The sequence below is a fragment of the Tenrec ecaudatus genome, chromosome 12 (genome assembly GCF_050624435.1).
Source record: "Tenrec ecaudatus isolate mTenEca1 chromosome 12, mTenEca1.hap1, whole genome shotgun sequence".
In the NCBI taxonomy this organism is placed as follows: domain Eukaryota; kingdom Metazoa; phylum Chordata; class Mammalia; order Afrosoricida; family Tenrecidae; genus Tenrec; species Tenrec ecaudatus.
In genome coordinates, this window is record NC_134541.1 from 118008836 (window position 1) to 118030082 (window position 21247).

General features: G+C 44.7%; 1 protein-coding gene across 1 annotated transcript in view; it reads right to left on the minus strand.

Annotated features, from left to right (window-relative positions):
- Positions 1 to 12594, minus strand: part of CDR2 (cerebellar degeneration related protein 2) — a 29379-nt gene extending 16785 nt beyond the window's left edge. Inside the window, exon 1 of the mRNA XM_075564604.1 lies at positions 12395 to 12594. Coding sequence (XP_075420719.1) covers positions 12395 to 12473 — 79 coding nt within the window. The 5' untranslated portion in view covers positions 12474 to 12594. The remainder of the gene's footprint in view (positions 1 to 12394) is intronic.
- Positions 12595 to 21247: the final 8653 nt, after the last annotated feature.

A 21247-nucleotide genomic window follows, 5' to 3' on the forward strand; every position in this document is an offset into this window, starting at 1 on the left:
CGTTGATCATTGCCATTGGTTCTCCCTTTCTCCCCCTACCTTTCCCCTACCCTCATGGTATCGGTACTCCCATTATTGTTCCTCAGGGGTTTGTCTGTCATGGATTCTGTGTGTCGAAAGCTCGTATCTGTACCAGTGTACATGCTATGGTCTAGCCGGATCTGTAAGATAGAACTGGGGTCATGATTGGGGTGGGGAGTATTAAAGGACTAGAGGAAAGTTGCGTGTTTCATCAGTGCTACTCTGCACCCTGGCTGGCTCTTCCCTCCCTGAGATCCTTCTGTGAGGGGATGTCCAACTGTCTACAGATGGGCTTTGGGTCTCCACGCTCACCCCTCTCGTTTGCATGGATATAATTGTTTGTTTTGGGTTTTCTGATGCCTGACACCTGAACCAGTGGACACCTAGTGATCACAGGCTGGTGTGCTACTTCCATATGGGCTTTGTTGCTTCTCAGCTAGATGGCCACTTGTTTATCTTCAAGCCTGTAAGACACCAGATGCTATATCCAGGCACCATCAGCTTTCCTTACCACATTTGCTTATGCACCCACTTTGTCTTCAGTGTTGGAAAGGTGCGCATTATGGAATGCCGGGTTATTAGAACAAAGTGTTCTTGCATTGAGAGAGGACTTATGTAGAGGCCCAATGTCCGTCTGCTTTGATACTTAACATATACTGTACTGTATACACTTGAGCATAGCCGACCCAAATATCAGCCAAGGCACCTAATTTTATCACAAAAATGACATTAAAAATGTCCTGAAAAACTTGGCTTATACACGAGTACATATCGTAAATCTATGTACATAGACCTATATCCCTAAAGTTATATATTAATATATTTACCAAATATACTCATGCATAAGCTGAGTTTTTCAGCACATTTTTTCCCATTGATCTTAGTATCTGTAATTATGCCAGTACCATACTGTTTTGACCACTGTGACTGTGTAGCAGGTGTTAAATTCAGGTAAAGTGAGCCCTCTGACTTCGTCCTTCTTGAGGAGTTTTCTGCTAATTCTGGGCTTCTTCCCTCTCTCTATAATTGGTGGCAAGTTTTTACACTTTTATTTAAAACATTTTATTAGGGACTCATACAACTCTTATCACAATCCATACATACATCAATTGTATAAAGCACATCTGTACATTCTTTGCTCTCATCATTTTCAAAGCATTTGCTCTCCACTTAAGCCCTATGCATCAAGTCCTCTTTTCTCCCCGCTCCTCCCTCCCTCTTGAGCCCTTGATAATTTATAAATTATTATTTTGTCACATCCTGCCCTGTCCGACATCTCCCTTCACCCCATTTTCTGCTGTCTGTCCCCCAGGGAGGTCACATGTAGACCCTTGTAATCGGTTCCCTCTTTCCAACCCTCCCCATATCGCCCCTCACATCCTGGTCCTGAAGGTATCCTCTGCCCTGGATTCCCTGTGCCTCCAGCTCTTATCTGCACCAGTGTACATCCTCTGCTCTATCCAGACTTGCAGGTAGAATTCGGATCATGGTAGTTGGGGTGGGGGGTGGGGGAAGGAAGCATTTAGGAACTGGGGGAAAGCTGTATTCTTCATCGGTGCTACATCGCACCCTGACTGCCTCATCTCCTCCCCTAGACCCCTCTGCAAGGGGATCTTCATTGGCTGACAAATGGGCTTTGGGTCTCCACTCTGCACTTCCCCCTTCATTCACTATGGTAAGATTTTTTTTTTTTTTGATGATGCCTTATACCTGATCCCTTGACACCTCGTGATCGCACAGGCTGGTGTGCTTCTTCCATGGGCTTTGTTGCTTCTGAGCTAGATGGCCACTTGTTCACCTCCAAACCTTTAAGACCCCAGACACTATCTCTTTTGATAGCCGGGCACCATCAGCTTTCTTCGCCACATTTGCTTATGCACCCGTTTGTCCTCGGTGATTGTATCATGGAGGTGTCAGCACATTTTTTAATGCAGTTTTGTGGTAAAATTAGGTGCCTCGGCTGATATTTGGGTCAGCTTATACTCAAGTATATACGGTGTGTGTGTGTGCATATATATGCCTTTATTTACACCTGTATAAATGTCTTTTTCTTGGTTCTTTCTGCGATTTCCTTTTACTTTTCTCCTGTCCCACTATCATGTTTGACCTTCATTAGGCTCTCAGTAATTCCTCTTGGCTACATTACAGTGGCTCAAAACCCATGAGGTGTTCAACACCCTCTTCACCATCAATTTTGGATTCTTGTTCCCTTCCATGGGTTTGTGGGGTACCCTCCTCCTTTTTTCCCATTTCATCCTCTCCCATGTCCCTCACCCCCACCCCCAACTGTCAGTCCCATTGTTTTTTCCTCAGGATAAAAAAGGTTTATCCTACTTATTTTATAGAGATAAAAATGAAAAAAAAGAAAAAACAAAACAAAAAATAGCGTAGACATAGTGCCAGGTCTGTCCATTGACTCTTCTGTATGTTTTCTGATCAAGTCTGATGAAGTTCCAAGCCTTGCCCTAGAGTCTGAAGTCTATTTTGGGATTCTTTTTTATTTTTATGTTTACATCAGGTTTATATTCATAACTGTCCCAAATTGGAATCCACCAAGATGTCCCCCAATAAGCGAATGGATAAATTGTAATACATACAAAAAATGAAGTATATCTAATGATAACAATAAATGAGATAATAAGATATGAAAAGATAGGGTGGGATCTTGCTAAGTGAGAGAATCCAGTGTGGGAAATCTACATACTGAAACATTCCAACTAAGTGGCATTCTGGAAATGGCAAAACTATCGAAAATTAGTTGCCAGGGATTCAGCAGAGGGAGAATGACTAAGTGGAACACAAAGCATGTTTACAGCAGTGAAACTACCATATATACTCATGTACAAGCCCAGTTTTACAGCACCAAAAGGTGCTGTAAAACTGGGGTTTGCCCTATACACGGGTCAGTGGTACCACAGAGAAGTGTACTATCTCGCTTCCCCCGCCTCCAGGTAACGGGATGAGTGCCAGTTATCTCACGGGTGTTTCTCCGCTGTTCATTCAAAGCCTCACTGACACTGCAGGGCTTTGAATGCTTGTTTACTCACACCCAACCAATCAGAGCCGTCCTATGACGTGTATGTTTGAATAAGCCTTTTAAAGACTGTGTGTGAAGGATATGGCATGAATGGATGTCATCTGGTCAAGTCCGACTAACAAAAGGAGGAAATCTCATGAAGCCTGACATAGAGTTAATAGCAAAGTGGGTTTGAGATGCATGGGAAGACATTCCAGAAGACATGGTGCGACCTGCCTTGTAGAAATGTAGTATTAGTAAAGCTATGGATGGCAGTGAAGACTGCGCTTTGTATGAAAATGACAGCAGTGATGGTGATGACGGCGATCTCAGTGAGGACAGAGTCTATGATGACCTCACACCAGCTGAAGCTCTGCATTGGGATACGGATGATGATGAGGAATCCAGTTTTGAAGGATTTTAACTCTACATTTTAGCTCGGTTGCTGATTGAGCTCAGGGAATAGTACTCTTAAGGTATCATTGTTGATACCTTATTGTTTTCGTTGAACCTATTTTCCATTTACTGTGCTGGTTTACTAATGCTAAATGACTTGTCCTTTTATTTATGTTTTTTATTTAAAATAAATATTTAAATACATTACCCCTCTGATGTCTCAATTTTCAGTAATTTTATTTTCATGTTTTGATGATTGAAACTCACCAATAGCTTCTGCATTTTCCACCCTAGGCTTACACTCGAGTCAATCAGTTTTTCTGGTTTCTCAGGTAATAATTAGGCACCTCGGCTGATACTCGGGTCGGCTTATATTCGAATATATGCAGTATGCTGTATATAGTGCAGTGAACTGCTTTAATATGTTTTCTGGCTACTGTTTTGTTCAACTAACACAAAATGATTGACTAGGACTATGCAAATGAGGTGCTTGTGAAGCAACCAGGGGATTGGCCATTTTTTTTCTCTTTTAACACTGTTTTATTTATAGTAAATAGAATTATCTGTAACATTTCCCAGTTTCCTTTTTTTAAATCGTTTTATTAGGGGCTCATACAACTCTCATCACAATCCATACATACATCAATTGTGTAAAGCACATTTGTATATTCATTGCCCTCATCATTCTCAAAACTTGTGCTTTCCACTTAAGCCCCTGGCATCAGGTCCTCTTTTTTGCCCCTCCCTCCCCACTCCCTCCCGAACCTTTGATAATTTATAAATGATGATTTTGTCATGTCTTGCCCTGTCTGATGTCTCCCTTCACCCTCTTTTCTGTTGTCCGTCCCCCAGGGAGGAGGTCACATGTAGATCCTTGTAATTGTTTCCCCCTTTCCAACCCACCCTCCATGTTCCCAGAATCGCCACTCATACCACTGGTCCTGACGGGATCATCCGACCTGAATTCCCTGTGTTTCTGGTTCCTATCTGTACCAGTGTACATCCTCTGGTCTAGCCAGACTTGCAAGGTAGAATTCGGATCATGATAGTGGGGGGAGGGGAGGAAGGAAGCATTTAGGAACTAGAGGAAAGTTGTGTTTTTCATTGTTGCTACATGGCACCCTGTCTGGCTTGTCTCCTCTTGGGATTCTTTTCTATGGCGTTTTTAACAGCCGATTAAAAAAAAAATAGCTTTCCCCCCCCCCCCCCCACCTCTGGGTAGATCCAGACTCCTCTGAGATCACAGCTGTCGACTAATGGAATGGACTTGCTCTTATGCTAACAGTTCACAATCTTAGATGTTTACATAAGCTACACGAATTGAGACAGATGGGTGGGATTTTAACAGGTAATTGAAACAGTAACCAGTAAATTTCATGAAAGAGGCGTTTTGCTGTCATATAGTAAGCTACGCACTAAATAAAGTCTGAGGTCCAATTCTAACATTCAACAGGTGATTTGAACAGTTCCTATCTTAGCACTCCTGTCTTAAGAGATGACCATCAGTATAATATTGTAAAAAGTACTTACATATCATGAAATATACAAGGAAACACTTTCTACACTAAGCTGTGGTACAATGGCAAGGTATTAATAGTCGTCACGGGGTCACAAATAAGTGATCTCTTTCCAGCTCTAACTGTACAATGATGAAAACTATGATGAAATCCCTGGTCTCCTGACATTTCCATATTAATGGGGAGGCCAGACAACATGTAAACTAACAACTTACAAACTGTGATAGGCATAATTCACCCCTACATATATGCATATATTGGACAATAGCCCACACAGCACAGTTCTTGGCTGGGAACAAAAATGAACAGGTGAGAGGGAGGGAGGGAGGGAGGGAGGGAGGGAGGGAGGGAGGAAGAGAGAGAGAGAGAGAGAGAGAGAGAGAGAGAGAGAGAGAGAGAGAGAGAGAGAGAGAAGAGAGAGAGAGAGAGAGAGAGAGAGAGAGAGAGAGAGAGAGAGAGAATGTCCTGCTCTCATAAAAGTTAATGTTGAAAATATAGCATAATACATAAAATATGTAGTATTTAATCAATAAATGCTGCAGAGAAAGAAACTTTTGATAAGGCCCCTCTGGATATGATGTGTAAACAGACTGTGGGGGTGAGGGTAGAAGCAGCTGATGGGTTCATGTGCTGTGGAAATCTCTGTCACAGAGGACAGTAGCTTGGCCCAGGGAAGAGGAATTGGAGACGGTGAAAAGCAGGATTGTTTTGAAGCAGAGTTATAAAGAATTTGTTAACAAGGTGTGGAGTGTGAGAGAGCAAAGGAAAATAAATACAAACAAAAAATAGGGTTTGATTATAATGAAGAGGGGGTCCCCTGTGAAAGGAAGACCGAGGCAGACCTTACTGTGGAGGCTTCTAGCTAGCTTCATGTGAAAAGCCAGGCAATGCTCTGTGACAGGAAAGGACTTTGCTTGCTCTAAGCCCTGATGAAAAGCTACTGTGCTCTTATCAGGAGAAGGGTATGAGAGGAAGTCAGAGAAGGTGGCATGCATTGGATCACACAGGAGCTGACCAAAAGAAAGTTTGAATTTTATTCTTGGTATGGTGGAAAATCACCTCAGTTAAAATCATAAAAATACTTATTAGGAAACAAGGAACAACTTCACTTCGTATGATTTCAAATTTTAATTTTTAGAGGCTGACAAATATGATTTAAGACGTTTCTGTTCTTGCTAATATTAAAACAACCTAGAATAAATAACAGAAGAGCAACACCTTTTGTGACCTGGTAGTGCCCATTCTAAAGGGCACTACCCTGGTGATGCAGTGGTTAAGCTCTCAGCAGCACACAGAAAGGTCGGCTGTTTCAACCCAAGATGAGGCAAGTCTGACGCCCAAAAGATTCACAGCCTGGGAAACCCAATGGAGCAGTTCTTCTCTGTCTAAGATTCTGACTCAGTTTGATTACAAGGTTTTGTGTGGGTTTTAATGTCTATTTCAAGTGCATAATTAGTAGTCTACGTGGTTAGTTCCCCCTCATCAGGACAAATACCAATTAACCCAATCATATACTACTCCAACTCACTTTAAAACATTCTTACCCAACAGCATAGTGCTGGTAACACAGGTACTACAGTACATTCTCTTGATTTAAATATGAGTAACGTCTGTTAGTGTCATACATTAAGAAGTCAGATAACAAGTATGAAATAACATCTTGTATTCTCATGGCACACAGACCTTATACTTAGCTCAAAGTATGGAAGAGGCAGCTTTATCAAGGAGATCTGTGGGCACAGTAGTTAAGCGCTCAGCTGCTAATCAACACCAAAAGTTCTAATCCAGGGGTCCTCAGACTTTTTAAACAGGGGGCCAGTTCACGGTCCCTCAGACCCGTTGGAGGGCCGGACTATAGTTTTTGTTTTGTTTTTTTAAAACTATGAACAAATTCCTATGCACACTGCACATATCTTATTTTGAAGTAAAAAAAAACAAACGGGGAAAAAACACCCTGCGGGACGGATAAATATCCTTGGCTGGCCGCACGTGGCCCGCAGGCCGTAGTTTGAGGATGCCTGTTCTAATCTATCAACTGCTCCACGGGAGAAAAATAGAAAAATGTTGCTATACACTACCCTAAAGATTACAGCCTTAGAAACCTTATGGGGCAGTTCTACCCTATAGAGTTGCTATGAATTAGAATGACTGTGACAACAATTCATAAATATATATTCTCTTTATATTTCCATTTTCCAGATGCGACTGTCTGAAGCACAAAGACGTAAAATGAGCTGACCAAAATGGACATGTGAGTCACAGGCCAGACAGAAACCACCCAGTCACCAGGTTCCAACTCTCAGGCTGGTCATGATTCTCAAGGCTCCTAGCCCCTTCTACAAAGCTTTAAGTCTATCAAAAGGGACACAGTCACGCTTCTTTGCTTAAGGTCAAGAGCACAAAGTTCCCCAGCCGAGGGACTTAAATCTGTTCCACTTGTTTCCATAGAAGCCTATGAGAGACGAGAGTTAAGATACTTGATTTTTATTGCCAGCCCTGGCAATGAAAGTACATCCAACACTAGGCAAGCTAATAGCTTCACCAAGTGAAAAAGGAGCTATGTAAACTACGTCTGGCTGACAATGTTTTGTACTCACAAGTTATGTAATGTATACACATAAGTCCCGAGAAGCCACTTTGCTCTATCAATGGCAAACCATAAGCATGACTAGACAGTACTTCAATCTCTCTGGCTGGATGGGACATGGCAATTCCTGACTGGGAAGGGCGGGAACTCATCAATATGTTCTCCCCTACTCATTAAGACCCGAGTTGAAACTTCTTCCTGGATCAAGACTGGCAAGACCTCAACCACTGCCATTCAGTTATGAAACCACCTCTCCTTGTAAATATGCAGCCAGGAACATCTCTCCTGCTGCTGCCAGGACGAACTGCCAAGTATAGCACTCTTCCAGCAAACAGCACACCCGAAAGAATCTGAGACTGGTCCTTATCTCAGTCCTTATTTCCAGTTAAACAAAGCCCCAACCTGGTTCAGTAACTTGAAGTCTCACAGTCTACTAAATATTTCATACGATGTTCAGGATAGAATTTTAGCAAGCTAAGTCTCAACTACAAGAAAGCACCTGTGAAACCACGCTGTATAACAGGAGATTACTTAATAGGATGTTAGCGTAATGAGGGTCCTTTTTAGGGCTTAAAAAAGTTCGTTTCTTGTTGTGTAACATCTGGCTTACATAGTCAAAAGGAGCCAAAAGTCGGCATGAAGCTCAAGAAGGTTTTTAAATAATCAATCGAGGGACTAGGAGAATATTGAATGTCTCTTATTTATATTTTTAATTAAGGCAACAAAGGAAAGGAAACAATACGGTTTTAAAGCCTTGAACACCTGTTCATCTCAATTTTGGAAGGACTTTCATTAAGAGGTGGTCTTTTCTAAATTCTAATGGAGTGGCCCAGAAAGTCACTGAGAAACACCATAGTAACAACTAGGTTTGGGAATTACACGTATTAATGCTTTCATATGTTTAACATTCAACAAGATTCCTTTTCCTTGGATCAAGCTTTACAAGTGATAATATTCTATTTTAAAGGTTTACAAGCTGTTAGCTTTAAACAAATTGTCATCTCAGAGCTATGCCCTGGGCAGAAATGTAGCACGGGAAGCAGGAGTGATTTTTGAAAAAGGATTTTCCTTCTGGAACCTTGAAACCTTTACAGCCCACTGCTATTACAGCTTTCTCATTTCACCTCAATCTCTTCAAAATACATGACAGCATGCTTTCACATTAACTGTTAGCTGTAGCAGTAATCCAATATTATGGCTGAAGCTTTTCCTATTACAAAGTCAAATGCGTCATCTGTGACGCTTCTGAGTAACTCCTGTTACTATAATTGGAAAGGAAGAAAAACACCAAACGAACAGAAACATCAAGAAAATGAAGATGTCCATTTTAGTGGCCCTTCAAACAGTGATTCAGCAAAGAAGTCGTACACATGAAAACTCATTTTTAAAAGAAACAGAAATCTTAGGATTCTTTTAAGCTAAGATTTCATTTGCTGATCTGTACAGTGGGAAATCTGAATCCTGATTCTAAGCTTCCACCTCTCCAACTGACCATTGTAACAGCACCTGGTCTAAAGAGAGTCTAGTCTCTGAAGTCCTTCTCCCTTGTCCTCAGGGGCACATTTCAAAGCAAGCACCATCATTACCTGCACAGAGATCTGTTGTCCCAGAAAGGCTCTTACCCAGAGATTACAGTCAGTATTCTCCCCCTGCCAGCTTAGCCTTCTGACAAAAGACCGTCTCTTCATCAAAGTGTTTTATAAAAGTCAAGGCTTTTCAGCTGCCGGCACACAGCTTTGCGTGTTTCTAACAAGGTCTGAATAGGGCACCAGAGTCTTGTGAGGTTAGGATTTTTCAGCAATTTTCATCTAAAAAGAAGCCCCAGCAAATTATGGTACCTACAAGCCATGGCTTATGTTGTTTAACAAACAAAACTACTTCCTAGTTCTGAGTTTGAGAATAAGATCTTATAAAATCATTTTAAGCAGCTCTCTCCAAATAACCCTTACTAGGAAAAGTTGATAGTAGGAATGTTTCGAAGTGAATATCGGCACATCATAAATCTTACTAGACCTGCTCAATCAGTTTAACAAGAAGACGGATCAACCTACAATCTTCATTCAGCAGTAAATGCCAGGGGGAGCCACACAAAATCCAGGGAAAAAATGGAACCAAAGATAATGGAATTTCCCCACAACTTTGTGATGCTTCCTTGCCCCAGTCAGGACCTTAAGATTCGGGCACACACCCTCGGCAGCACCTCCAGGCTTCTCTAAGGAGTCCATGTGAGAGCAGGAGTCCTGCCTACTCTCTGAGTCTTGTCCACACTGTCAAAACTGTCACCCCAGGGACTGGTACCAAGCAGATCACTTTTGTGTGGAATCTCCAAATCCTTTAGAAGTTCTTTAACATATGATTGAACAAAACTTGGGCAAGAAGATCTTTTTATTTACACCGTAGCCTGCATGCTTTCACCAGCCCTGTTCATAAGCTATGGTTGTAGGAGTGTCACTTCTATTCCCCACGGAGTTATGTCAAAGTACAATAGGATAATAAAGTCAAAAGCCCTTAGAAAAGCAGAGACCAAACTCCACAGGCAAGCTGGTATGAAGGGTACTTGGACTGTGTCCTCTAAGATTTTATGGTACCGAAACCCTCAGTTTCATCTGTACTTTATTCTGATCAAAGAGGTTGAAGAGCATGCTTCGTGTAACCTCCATGTGCTACATTGCTTCTTGGTGGGTTGAAATACTACAACCAGCTATTCCTAACAATCTCCCCACAGGGGAAAAATGCTGTGTGGACTAAGGTACTTGAAGGAAAAGATCCATGAAAACACTAATCCTGTGTGGGTGCTTTATTAGTTCAATTCAGCAAATACTAATCAAGCTTTTATCATGTGCCAAGAATTCCATTAGATCCTGGGGATTTAAAAAATATGAGCAGACCCAGTCCTTGCCTTCTCTGCCTTTCAGATTTATGTTACTTAAATACAGGAAGGAAAAATCATTTACCTTTGACTATACTAACTAATTTACAATAGGAAAATGCTGTATTGCAGTGATTGCCTCATTAATCCCGGTGAAAATATCAAACTAGGCCATCAAACCCTCTGGGGAAATATGAAAACAGATTTGTTAAAATGGAAGACAAATGTAGGCAAGCTCACTTGGCTCACTGCGTCCATTCCGACAGAAAATCGTGTCTCTGTCCCACAGGGCAGCTGATGGTTCTGAAATGCTAACCTTGAGCTTAGCAGTCCAACATGAAACCCACCAGGGCTCGAAAGGCAAAGTAGAAAAGCTCCTCCTCCCTCTCTGAGAGAGCAGGCAGCCTCATCTCTCTTCCACAGGTGGGTGGGCCCATAGTGCCCCCAGGGCTCCTGACAAATCTTTAAAGAGCCATTTAAAGTGTTAAAAAGCAACCATGCCACCTTCCTGAGCACTAAGGTGTGCCTGACTCAGGGCATGGCAATTCCAATCACCTCAGAGGCAAGGAAGACCAAAGGATTGATGTATTTGAATTATGGGGTGGCAAAGGACACTGATCACATGAAGTGCTGACGCTGGGTAATAATGATGTTCAATCAGCCAGAACCATCCACAGGAGCAAGAATGGCAAGACTCCATCGCATGTACTTTTGACAGGTTATCAGGAGGGGTCGGTTCTTAGAGGACATCATGCTAAGTAATCAGACAGTCAAGTGAGGGGAAACAATGTGGCAGAGGATCAAAGAGATGGACTGGCACAGTGGCTGCAACAATAGACTCAAGCAGCAGCGACTGTGCGCATGGTGCAGGATGGGTAGTGTTGGGCTCTGTTGTGCTCAATACAGCGATTAAGAATGTTTGCTCTGAAGTTCGAATTGACATCCTAGCTGCCCAAATAGCAGTGTCTACTGCCAATTACAGTGCTATGGGGAGGATTAAATGAGCACGTGCGTTAAGGGTCTGCCTATGTCTGGCATGTAGTTAAGTATCTCTCCAATGGACAGGTCTTTAGTCATGTGCCAAAAAGGGGGCACAGACTCCAATGGTGCTGAGCTCGTCGGCTGCTCTCTGGAAGCAAGAACTCCAAGGCAGACCTAGCCAAACGCATGGCTCTCAGGTCGATTCTGACTTGCAGCGACCCCATGGGGGAAGTAAGAGCTAGCCCTTTGGGTTTCTGAGACTGATGCATTTGAATGATGGCGCTGACCACATGAACTGCCACAAGTTCTTTCCGGGGGCAGATGGCCTCGAAGCTTTCTGCGTGGCGCGAGTGGGTGGGTTTGAAGAGCTAACCTCCCAGTGAACGGGCAGCCAGTTCGTTAGAGAGAGAGTGATTTTAACGGAAAGCAGTGTGACCTATTGAGAAAGCAGGAGGTAAAAGTGCCTGCCCTCCAGTCCTTTCATCTGGCACCTGGTAAACCATGCGTAGACATTAAAAAAAATAAAGAAATTGAAAAGTTTAACGCGTGACAGACAAGAATCCCCGTCAACTAGGTGGTGCCGGTGAGACTGCGTTTGGGTGATGAACCGCGATGCCTTCTTAGGCTGAGAGCGCCGGCTCGCACACGCTCGCTTCCGCACCTGGCGGCTCGCCGCTGCGGCCTCCGTCTTCCTGTCTAGGAAATGGGGTGACAGAAGTCTCAGGCTCGGGGCGTCGGGGCACATGGCTGCAGAGCCGGTCTGCAGGTCGGCCCGGCGCGCCGCTGCAGGGGCCCCGTCCCGTCCGTCCCGCCCGGACGCCTCTGCAGATGCCGCTGACGATGAAACGCGCCCGGCCCTGGACGGCGCCCTGAGGGCACAGCCAGTGGTCACGGTCACTGCGCCAGAGGCCGGGCCCGGGGCCCGCGCGGGCGGGCAGAAGCCGCAGGTCCTCGCGGGGCGCCCGGAGACGCCGCCCCGCCCCGCCCCGCCGCGCCCCCGCCCTCACCTTGCTGGAGGTCCCGGTGGTCGTACCACGGCTCGTCCTCTTTCAGTTCAAACTCCTCCACCAGGTTCCCCGCCAGCATCTCGGCCGAGTCCTCCGGGGGCAGCGGGCTCCGCCACCGCCGCTCCTCAGCCGCCGCCCCGGGTCCTCCGCCCTCAGCCAGAGCCGCTCTCCGGCGGGCGGGCGGGCCGCGCCGCCGCCCAGGCTCCGCCGCGCCGCCGGACCAGAGCCGCCCGCCCGCCGGCCCGCGGCGCACTCCGCCGACGGGCTTCCCGGCTCGCCTTCCGCCGCTCAACGGCCGGCTCCCGGCACGCGCGCCCCGGCCGGCGCCCCGAGCGCGCTGCGAGCCCCACGGCCGAGCCCAACGTGGCACTTGGGCAGAACCCTCCCCGGCCGGGTCTACGATTCAAACCCCGGGTGGCGCCTCGGCCAATCGCGAGCCGGCCGCGGGCCGAGCGACGGCAAGTCTAACCAATCGCCTCTCAGCGTCAGCCCGCGGCCGGGCCGGTCTCGAGGGAAGCCAGCCAATGGCGCGGTCGGAAGAAACAAAGGAGGCGGGAAAGAGCCGAGGGGTGCGGCTGAGAAGCGGGTCCGCCGCCCTGCGTCGTGCCGCTGCTGGGCGTGCGGCCGAGGTGTCCTGGCGGCGCCGCCTGAGGTCAGTCGGGGCCAAGGAGGCCGCTACGGACGTGCGGGCTCCGAGGCGTGATGGCGAAGAGCTGGTCACGGAGCGCGGGACGCTGGCCTGGGGCTCCCTCGGTGCCCGCGGGACTCGGGAAGGCGGGAAGGAGGACAGGAGCCCCCGACCCCTGCTGGACCGGCCTCTACTTGTCCTTTGTCGGATTCGACCTTGCGGATGCAGGGAAATGTCAGACCGGTCGGGGGCGCGGCAGAGACTTTTTGCACTTGTTCCACCTCGTGGGAACAAGTACAGAGGGTCCCTAATCCACCTGAGCCTCGACAGGGCGGAGGTGCGCTTGAAGCGCTCCTTCGGGGGAAAACTGCCCTCAGTTTTGGCCTACGAGTCTAGAAGGTTAGAGCACTAGTTCCCTACTGAGGGTCCTGACCTGACTCCCGGAGGGAGAAATCGCAGCCCGAGCGCTTGGCGGTGGCTGGGCGTGGACGCCGCGCCGAGATCACACTGACACAACAAAGCAAACGCTGCTCAAGGGTGTTGGGCTCTTAGCATCTTCGTGTAGTGGGAAATGGCAAACTCGAATGTGGACAGGCGGGCAGACCAGGTTAGTGGATAGCAACCTTCCTGTGAGAGTGAAAGGTACCGCTTGGTAGGAGAGAAAGACAGCATTGCTAATTCGCTTTATTTTATAGCGTGGAAGTCATCCTATCTAATGTGTATGGATTGAAGTGTGTAGGAGGGCTTAAAATCAGTGACCTCTGGGGTGTGTAACAGAGCAGTCTGCCAACGGAGCATGAATGGTATTTCACTGGCTGGACACGAGTCTACATTCTGTTTTTTTCACAACAGTTCCACTCAGCTTGATACCTAATCATTTCCCCCAAAGGAGAACTTTTGCTTTGAGGTCTGGCAGATAAAAGGTATCAATCTGTTGTTCCCAGAGTGTGTCTTATGCGGCCCAACAGATGCAAGATGTGATCTTTTAAAAGGGTCTTCATGCACATTGATAAGTGGAACCCCCCCAAAAAAAACAGACATGATAGAGAAAGCAATTGTTACAACAGTTCCCTGAAACACCTATTCTGACGGTCCTGTGACCGTCCTGTAATACACTGAAGAGCATGTACACTTGCAATAATGTCCTCATACCTGGCCTTATGATCCTGCCTATAGAAGTGGCTTCAAAAATTTCTGGAAAAGTTCCACTATCTGAAAAAAATTTTTTTCATTGTGAATGGGGTAAAGGTTTATGGAGCAGATGAATTTTCCATTCAACTGTTCAAACACATTTTGTTTCCTCTCATTCCTTGCCCTGCCCACAATGTAACATCCCCGATCCCACTTCCTCCCTGTGCTTCCTGTTTCCATTTCTCCCTTTTTCCTAGCCCTTCTGACTTTGGGTTAATGCTGCCCTTATGATCTCGAATGGTTGAAAATTCTAAGGTGTGTGTATCTCACTACTGTTACTGTTCCCCTTTTAGACCTGTCTATTGTTTGAAAATTAAGCAAGGGGAGTTGGTTCATTTCTAGACCTACAGGGTGACTAAGGGCCTTAGTCTAGGGGAGCCTCCAGTCTTTTAAACCCAAATTCCATTGTTTTTTTAAATTTATTTTTTAACTTTGAAAAAATCATTTTATTAGGGGCTCATACAACTCTCATCATAATCCATACATACATCAATTGTGTAAAGCACATCTGTACATTCATTGCCCTCATCATTCTCAAAATATTTGCTCTCCACTTAAGCCCCTGGCATCAGGTCCTCATTTTTTTCCCTCCCTCCCTGCTCCCAACTCCTTCATGAACCCTTGATAATTTATAAATGATTATTTTGTCATGTCTTGCCCTGTCCAACGTCTCCCCTCACCCACTCTTCTGTTGTCTGTCCCCCAGGGAAGAGGTCACATGTAGATCCTTGTAATCGGTTCCCTCTTTCCAACCCACTGTCTCTACCTTCCCAGTATCGACACTCACACCACTGGTTCTAAAGGGATCATCCGCCCTGAATTCCCTGTGTTCCCAGTTCCTATCTGTACCAGTGCACATCCTCTGATCTAGCCAGACTTGCAAGGTAGAATTCGGATCATGATAGTGGGGGGAGGGGGGGAAGCATTTAGGAATAAGAGGAAAGTTGTACTTTTCATTGTTGCTACATTACAACTTGACTCCTCCCCTAGGCCCCTCTGCAAGGGGATCTCCAGTGGCTGACAAATGGGCTTTGGGTCTCCACTCTGCACTTCCCCGCCTTCATTCACTATGGTAAGAATTTTTTGTTCTGTCGATTCCTTATATACCTGATCCCTTCGACACCTCATGGTCACACAGGCTCGTGTGCTTCTTCCATGTGGGCTTTGTTGCTTCTGAGCTAGATGACCGCTTGTTTACCTTCAAGCCTTTAAGACCCCAAATGTTATACCTTTCGAAAGCCGGGCACCATCAGCCTTCTTCACCACATTTGCTTATGCACCCATTTGTCTTCAGCGATCGTATCATAGAGGAGTGCACCCAATGATAGGGGTTTTTTATTTCTTTGATGCCTGATAACTGATCCCTTCGGCACCTCGTGATCACACAGGCTGGTGTGTTCTTCCATGTGTGTTTTGTTGCTTCTAAGCTAGATGGTCGCTTGTTTACCCTCAAGCTTTTAAGACCCAAGACACTATATATTTTGATAGCCGAGCACCATCAGCTTTCTTCACCACATTTGCTTATTTACCAGCTTTGTCGGGAAAGTGAGCATCATAGAATGCCACAAATTCCATTATTTTTTAGCCCCATGTACTCACAAGCTTTTTGAAGCCCTCTCATCTCCGCCTATCCCTGTTCATCCCTGCATTGAGATATTCTGCATTTGACTCCCCTGAGCATCTTTCAGTCAATTATGATTTTATAATTTTTTTTCCAGATCTATTATCTTTTTCTTTATTTTCTTTTTTTTAACAATTTATTAGGGGCTCATACAACTCTTATCACAGTTCATACATATACATACATCAATTGTATAAAGCACATCTGTACATTCTTTGCCCTAATCATTTTTTTCTCCTCTTTTCTTTTTTTACATTTTATTAGGGACTCATACAACTCTTATCAGAATCCATACATATACATACATCAATTGTCACATAAAGCACATCCATACATTCCCTGCCCCAATCATTCTCAAAGCATTTGCTCTCCACTTAAGCCCTTTGCATCAGGTCCTCTTTTTTTTTCCCCTCCCTCCCCGCTCCCCCCTCCCTCATGTGCCCTTGGTAATTTATACATCGTTATTTTGTCATATCTTGCCCTATCCGGAGTCTCCCTTCCCCCCCTTCTCTGCCGTCCCTCTCCCAGGGAGGAGGTCACATGTGGATCCTTGTAATCAGTTCCCCCTTTCCAACCCACTCACCCTACACTCTCCCAGCATCGCCCCTCACACCCTTGGTCCTGAAGGTATCATCCACCCTGGATTCCCTGTGCCTCCAGCCCTCATATGTACCAGTGTACAACCTCTGCCCTATCCAGCCCTGCAAGGTAGAATTCAGATCATGGTAGCTGGGGGAAGGAAGCATCCAGGATCTGGGGGAAAGCTGTGTTCTTCATCGGTACTACCTCGCACCCTGACTGACCCATCTCCTCTCCTAAACCCCTCTATGAGGGGATCTCCTGTGGCCGACACTTGGGCCTTGGGTCTCCACTCTGCACTTCTCCCTTCATTCAATATGATATATATATATATATATACATACTTACATATACACATACTTACATATATACACACATACATATATTCTCTCTTTTTTTTTTTTTTGCATGATGCCTTATACCTGGTCCCTTGGGCACCTCGTGATCGCACTGGCTGGTGTCCTTCTTCCATGTGGGCTTTTTTGCTTCTGAGCTAGATGTCCGCTTGTTCACCTTCAAGCCTTTAAGACCCCAGACACTATCTCTTTTGATAGCCGGGCACCATCAGCTTTCTTCGCCACATTTGCTTATGCACCCATTTGTCTTCAGCGATCCTATCATGGAGGTGTGCAGCCAATGATATGATGATATTTTGTTCTTTGATGCCTGATAACTGATCCCTTTGGGACCACTCGATCACCCAGGCTGGTGTGTTCTTCCATGTGGGCTTTGTTGCTTCTGAGCTAGATGGCCGCTTGTTTATCTTCAAGCCTTTAAGACCCCAGTCACTATCTCTTGATAGCCGGGCACCATCAGCTTTCTTCACCACATTTGCTTGTTCACCCACTTTGGCTTCAGCAGTTGTGTCGGGAGAGTGAGCATCATAGAGTGCCAATTTAATAAACGAAAGTATTCATGCATTGAGGGAGTGCTTGAGTAGAGGCCCAAGGTCCTTCAGCCACCTTAATACTAAACCTGTAAATGTAGACACTTAGATCTATTTCCCCATCCTCATATATATGTTTGCATGTACATGTCTTTGTCTAGACCTCCATAAATGCCCCTTGACTCCCAGCTCCTTCCTCCATCTCCCTTGACTTTCCTCCTGTTCCACTAACATGCTCCGTCTCCACCTGGGCTACAGCTATACCTCTTCTCTACGCAACCTAACCCTTTATCGTTCCCCATCAGGCCTGCCACTCCCCCCTCACTACCATTTTGGGTCCCATGTTGTTCCCTTGTCCCTGTGTTTATTAACACCACTTCCTTACCCTCCTCCCCCTCCCCCACCCGGGTCTATATATTTCTGAAGGTGAACTTTTTATCTCTCAAACCCTCTCCCAAAGAATTCTGAGCTCCAGAAGCATCAAAGCCCACATGGAAGAAGCACATCAGTCTGCGTGACCACGAGGTGTAGAAGGGACCAGGTATCAGACATCAAAGAACAAAAAATCATGTAAGTGGGTGTCCACCTTCCCGATATGATCACTGAAGACAAATGTGTGCATAAGAAAATGTGGTGAAGAAAGCTTATGGAAGAAGCTGATGGAAGAAACACCCCAGCCTGTGTGACCACTAGGGGTTGAAGGGAATCAGGTATCAAGCATCAAAGAACAAAAAAATCATATCATTGTAAATGAGGGTGAGTGCAGAGTGGAGACCCAAAGCCCATCTGTAGGCAACTGGACACCCCCTTACTGAAAGATCAGGGGGAGGAGATGAGCCAGTCAGGTTGTAGAGTAGCAACGATGAAACATACAACTTTACTCCTTAAACGCTTCCTCCCCCCACTATCATGATCCCAATTCTACCTTACAAATCTGGCTAGACCAGAGGATGTACACTGCTACAGATAGCAACTGTAAACACAGGGACTCCAGGACAGATGACCCCCTCAGGACCAGTGGTAAGAGTGGCGATACCTGGAGGGAGGAGGGGAGGTGGGGTAGAAAGAATGAACCAATTATGGGGATCTACATATAACCTCCTCCCTGAGGGATGGACAGCAGAAAAGTGGGTGAAGGGAGACATCAGACAGTGTAAGATATGACAAAATAATAATAAGTTATAAATTATCAAGGGTTCATGAAGGAGGGGGAAAATGAGCTGATATTAAGGGCTCAAGTAGCAAATGTTTTGAGAATGATGATGGTAACAAATGTACAAATGTGCTTGACACAATGGATGTATATATGGATTGTGATAAGAATTGTATGAGCCACCAGTAAAATGATTTTTTTAAAAAAAAAGAATTCTGAGCTCATCAGAATGACATCATAGAGAGACTCAAATTGTGTTCCTTTTAAACGTTTCCCCCTCACCGCCCCCTTTGTGTTAGGGAACACGAAGACATCTGAAAGGGCCAGATCAGGACTATTGGGTGGACATGGTACGGTTCCCCAGTGCAATTGTGGCAGGGCAGCCCTTGCTATCTATGAAGAGTGAGTAGGCCATGACGGGCAAAAAAATTCCTCAGGGCAACTTTTCTCACCAATGTAGTTTTTCCATTTCCTGAAAGCTTCATAACAAGTCCTGTGACCATCTTGTGTTCTTTGAGAAAAATCTTTCAAGCCGAGCCTTTTGGAATCCCCCAAATCAGTCACTCTAACCTTCTGAGCTGACTTCTCTGCTTTGAATTTAATTGGCCCAACAGATTTTGGAAGTCACTATTTTGATCGGACCTTGTTTTGGGGGGAGGGACTCTAATCAGACTCAGAGCTGTGCATTACTGAATTTGTCTGCGGCTACCCGGACAGACCACAGAGGTATGTTTGAAGTCATTGTGTTTGGAAGACTGTGCAGGACCTAGAGCCCTGGTAGCAATTGTTTTTTACTTACTTGTGTGTGTGTCTACCTTTTCAAAGACCCTTGTGTGTGTATTTGTTGTTGGCTGGTGTTAAATTGTCCTCCAACTCATAAGGACCCCATGCCACAATGTGGTAAAATACCATTTGGTCCTGCCCCATCCTGGTGATTGCTTGTGATTGGACTATTGTAGCCACGGTGGGTTTTTTGTTTGTTTGTTTGACTTTTTTTCCCACAGTGTTTTATAAACATGTAGGAGTTGGCTTCAAAATATTCATGGAAAAATTTAGACATCTTTAAATTCCATTTTCCAAAAAGTTTTTGAAGCCCCCTTGTGCATGCATGCATACACATGTACACAGTTTACATACATGCACAGTGACACACATAATTTTTGTTTGATGGAAATCCGTGCAATTTTTGTCTCTCAGGGTCACCCCTTCAATGGTTTCTGATACCGATGTTTTGCTTACCTGGCCTGTTCTGTCTTTAGCTCCCATGGTAGTCATCTCCAGGCTAACCCAATAAGGATGTGGAACTCAAACAACAGGGAAAGTGAAAAAAAACACTCTGAAATAATGTGGGGAAAAAAACCCACAAAAACAAACTCAGCTCTTTACACTAGTTACTAGGCAATTGTCTTGGACTTTGGATACTATTAGCCATTAACTCACATATCTTGGGTTAGCTATAATAAAAATCATTCATTGACATTAAATAGAGTAGGAGTATGCTTTAAATTGTGTAGACTACAAATATTCTTCCCACTAAGCTTCATACTGGTTGCTTTATCGGGGCCATTCACTCATGGATCATTTAATTCCACATGTTTTGTTTGTTTGTGGGCCTTTAAATACCTTGCTTCTCCTCTTTATTTCGTTTGGCTCAAATGCAAAATGGGCACAGTCTTTCTTATTCACCACTGGAGATTAACTTCTCCTTTTTTGCTTTTTAAGTCATTAATTTCTTCTTTTTTGTTTTTTTAAAACTTGTTTTTTTTTTTTTTTTGGTTGGGGGTCTCTTACCGCTCTTATAACATTCCATACATCAATTGTATCAAGTATATTTGTACCATCATCATTTCTAAAACATTTTCTACTTGAGCCCTTGGTATAAATTCCACATGTTTTTGAAGGCTTGGTGTTTGTGTGCTATGTTCATAAGTACTAGGGATACATGAAGAATGAGGAGCATGGGGGGAGGCCCATGGGCTATAAAACAAGGGTGACAAAGGTCCCAGCAGAAGTATAGTGGGGAACTGTGATGGGACAAAGAAGAGATTCCCGCTTCTGCCTGCTTAGCATTGGGTGGTGGAGACTGAATGGATTTCCTCTCCTTCACGGGGAGGGATGTGATTCTAGGCAGAGAAAACTGCACGGCAGATATCTGGAAGCATGAAAGAGCTCTTAATGAGTCACTTATTTCTTTCTTCAGCAAATATGCTTGAGACTTTCCCAGGTCCTGTTGTTTTTGCACATTCTCCAGTGAATTCTGATTCACAGAAACATGATAGGACAGAGTAGAATTGTCCCACAGGGTTTCCTATGCAGAAATCATCACGGGAGCAGATAGATGTTTTCTCTCTCCAAATTGCTGGTTACAACTTTAATCATTACACCAGTATGCCCCAGGCTCTATGATGTAAACAAAAATTTAAGCCAGACCCACAGCCATTGAGTCAATTCTGACTCATAGCAACCCTATGTAGGGTTTCTAAGACTGTAAATCTTTTTTTTTCAAACACAGAAATGACTAATATTTATTGTACTCAGTATAATAAAAGATATAGCAAACACTTGTTTATTTTTCCCTTTATAAATTTTTTACACATTTTAATTTTTTTCACATTATTTTACTTTAATAAACCATTTTATTGGGGCCTTTTACAACCATATATCCATTGTATCAAGCACATTTGTACATATGTTGCCATCATCATTTCCAAAACATTTTCTTTCTACTGAGCTCTTGGTATCAGCTCCTCTTTTTTCCCCTCCCACCCTTGATAATTTATAAATTATTTTTATTT